Consider the following 2,962-nt stretch of genomic DNA (forward strand, 5'->3'; position numbering starts at 1 on the left):
TTCCCTCCTCTGCTCCACTCACCCCAAAACTTATTTTTTAAATTATTTAATTTAATTTATTATTAATATTTTCCAGTTTGATCAGAGAGAGAGAGAGAGAGAGAAAGTGAGAAAGCAAGCCTCCAGGTCTAGGACTTGAACCGTAGTTGGCTACGTGGGAATCCAATGCCTTTTACCACCATTCTACCTGCCGCCCCACCCCCCCAAATATCTTTTAATATTGTTCCTTGAAGGAGCAATGACATTTTCATTTATCTGTATCTACATAGAGAACTATTATAAATACCAGAATATAAAGTATTTATACACAGTATTACATACTTGCAGGCCCATACACAAGCCTATACCTCCACACACTTACACACGGCATTATTATAGACCCCTTTATAAGAGCTTTTTCTTAAAAGTAATTATTGAAAGGGTCAACAGATGGTGTGGTGATTAAGGTGGTTGGACGCCCACATGGCTGACCATAGTTTGAGTCCTGGACCTGGCAGCTTGCTTTCTCATTTTCCTTTTTTCTCTTTAGTCAACTTTAAATAAATAAAATAAAATAATATAATACAAAGAATAAAAATTAATAAAATAGTTCTTAAAAAAAAAAAAGGAATAGTTTGAGCTGACAGGTAGCATGGTGGTTAAAGGAGCTGGACTCCCACATGGCCAACCGCGGCTCAGGTCCTGAACTTGGTGGGTTGCTTTCTCACTTTCTCTCTCTCTCTCTCTCTCTCTCTCTCTCTCTCTGTCCGTCTCTAGTGAAATTAAAATAAATAAGCAAATAAATGAATGGATAAAGTGAAATAAAATAATTCTTAAAAAATTATTTATTTTATTCCATTACATTAATTATTATTATTACTTTTTTTAAAATTTGACCAGAGAGAGACAGAAAAATAGAGAAAGGGAAAGTGAGAAAGGAAGCCACCAGATCTGGGACTCAAACTGTAGTTAGCCATGTGGGAATCCAATGCCTTTAACCACTACACCACCTGCCAGCTCCCTTTTAAAGTCTTTATATCACATCAGTTTTCTTAAAATTATCTATCCCTCATTAGTCTATGATGTCAATAAGAATAAGGATTCATTTTTATATAGCCAAGGTCTAATAAAGGCATTAAAAACCATGCTATTGGGGCTGGCAGGTGGTATGAATGGTGAAGGGGACTGGACTCCCACATGACCAACTGTGATTCAAGTTCCAGACCTGGTGGCTTGCTTTCTCACTTTTTCTCTCTCTCACTCTGTCCCTCTCTGGTGAAATTTAAATAAGTAGATAGATAAATAAATAAAGTTAAATAAAGCAATTCTTTAAGAAATGCTATTAGAGAAGAAATACAGATAACGTAATACAATGAAGTTGGATAGTGGAGGAAAATGTGGACACGATGCCAGAATTACCACATCTTACCATGAGGGGCAGCCTTACTCAGCTTTTAGGATATAGATGTTTTTCTATTTTGTGGAAATGTTGTCCTAATTAATAGATTTTCTGTTTACTAAAAGAACCAAGAAATCAAGATTGCTGTAAAAAATGCCCAATAAACATTTGAAAATAAATAATTTGGACAATAACATTAGGTTACCTTCTGAAGAGCAGCTACAATGAAATTCCTTCATATAGTAAATACACAGACATACTGAGGTTTCTGATGACTTCATTTAATACTTCATTCTTGAATAATGGAGAGATCCCAGGGAACCTAATTGTGTAGTATGCATCATACTAATGTTTGTTTTTTTTTTTTTTTAATTTGACAGAGGGCATGTGTGTGCAACAGAGAGAGAGAAGAAGAATGAGAAAGCATCCCTCCGTGGGACATGGTCATGTTTGCAATCTATTTTCCTCCATTTTTCCACCCTGTCTGGATTTTGAGCACTCACAAACAAATGCCTTGTGTTTTTCAAGGGGCTATGTCTGGGATTCAAACTATGCAGTTGACCATGTGGATCCTAGTTCCCTTAACCGCCAAGCCACAGAGTTGTCCCAGTATACTGATGCTCTTTTTTTTTTTTGGAGAAGTTTTTGCTATATAGGGTGCGTGCACTTACTACAAAGACAGAGAGGAGAGACAGAGATAGAAAGCGAGAAATCAACCCCCCGGGGGGATGGCCATGCTGCAATCTCTTCTCCTCAATTTTCTTCTTGGGATCTTGGGCATACATGCACACATGCCCAGTGTGAGTTTAAGCCACTGAGTCAAGGACTTGAACCACATCGGCTACATGGGAGTTCAGCGACATAGGCATTATGCCAACTGCTGGTCCCTATACTGATGTTCTTAAAACTATCTTTGGCACATTATACATTTTGTAGGTACTCAAAGGTATCAGACTTAAAGCACTGGCAGCCTGTATTTCAGGTTAAGGGCTGATTCATGTGCTTTGGCAATGAGACTTAGATGATCAGGTTAACATTCTACTTAAAAATGAGTAATAGTATCACCATCCATAAACCATCATGTTTAAGTGTTAGATGTTTTGCTTATTTGTGTCTGACTGCATAGTTTTGTTGACTGTATATTTTTCTTTTTGCTCATTTAGCATAATCAACACTGACCTTTAATCAGAGTAATCCATGTAACTACCAGGCTGATCAAAGTTCATATATGAGACTATCTCCCTCTTGAGATATAAAGTACACTTCACTTATTTCATGTGTTTATAACACATGAAAGATATATTCTTCTTACATTAGGAAAACAAATTTTATAAACATGAGCACTGCTCTTACCTCAAAATCAATATCTGAACAACAGCTGCACACAACACATGGACCAGCAATTTTTAGCACATCCTCTCTTTTCTCATTTTGAATTGTAAATTTTGGCAGACATGGGTGCCAGGTCTGAGAAACATAACCTATTGGTACACCACGAGGAGCTTGGATTTCTATCTACAAAAGCAAAAGAGTATATGTAAATGAAATCACCAGAATGTCTAAGTTCCGTGAAAAATTCCTGCT

The 2,962-nt window shown here is 36.9% G+C and overlaps 1 protein-coding gene across 2 annotated transcripts in view; it reads right to left on the reverse strand.

Annotated features, from left to right (window-relative positions):
* The window catches only part of PLSCR1 (phospholipid scramblase 1), a 20,579-nt gene that overhangs the window by 7,026 nt on the left and 10,591 nt on the right, over positions 1–2,962 (reverse strand). The window contains exon 5 of one of the 2 annotated variants that reach the window (XM_014585343.2): positions 2,732–2,893. The exons of the other annotated variant lie outside the window; for it this stretch is intronic. Coding sequence (XP_014440829.1) covers positions 2,732–2,893 — 162 coding nt within the window. The remainder of the gene's footprint in view (positions 1–2,731; positions 2,894–2,962) is intronic. 2 annotated transcript variants of the gene reach the window in all.

This window comes from Tupaia chinensis, unplaced genomic scaffold, assembly GCF_000334495.1.
Source record: "Tupaia chinensis unplaced genomic scaffold, TupChi_1.0 Scaffold149537_1, whole genome shotgun sequence".
In the NCBI taxonomy this organism is placed as follows: Eukaryota; Metazoa; Chordata; class Mammalia; order Scandentia; family Tupaiidae; genus Tupaia; species Tupaia belangeri.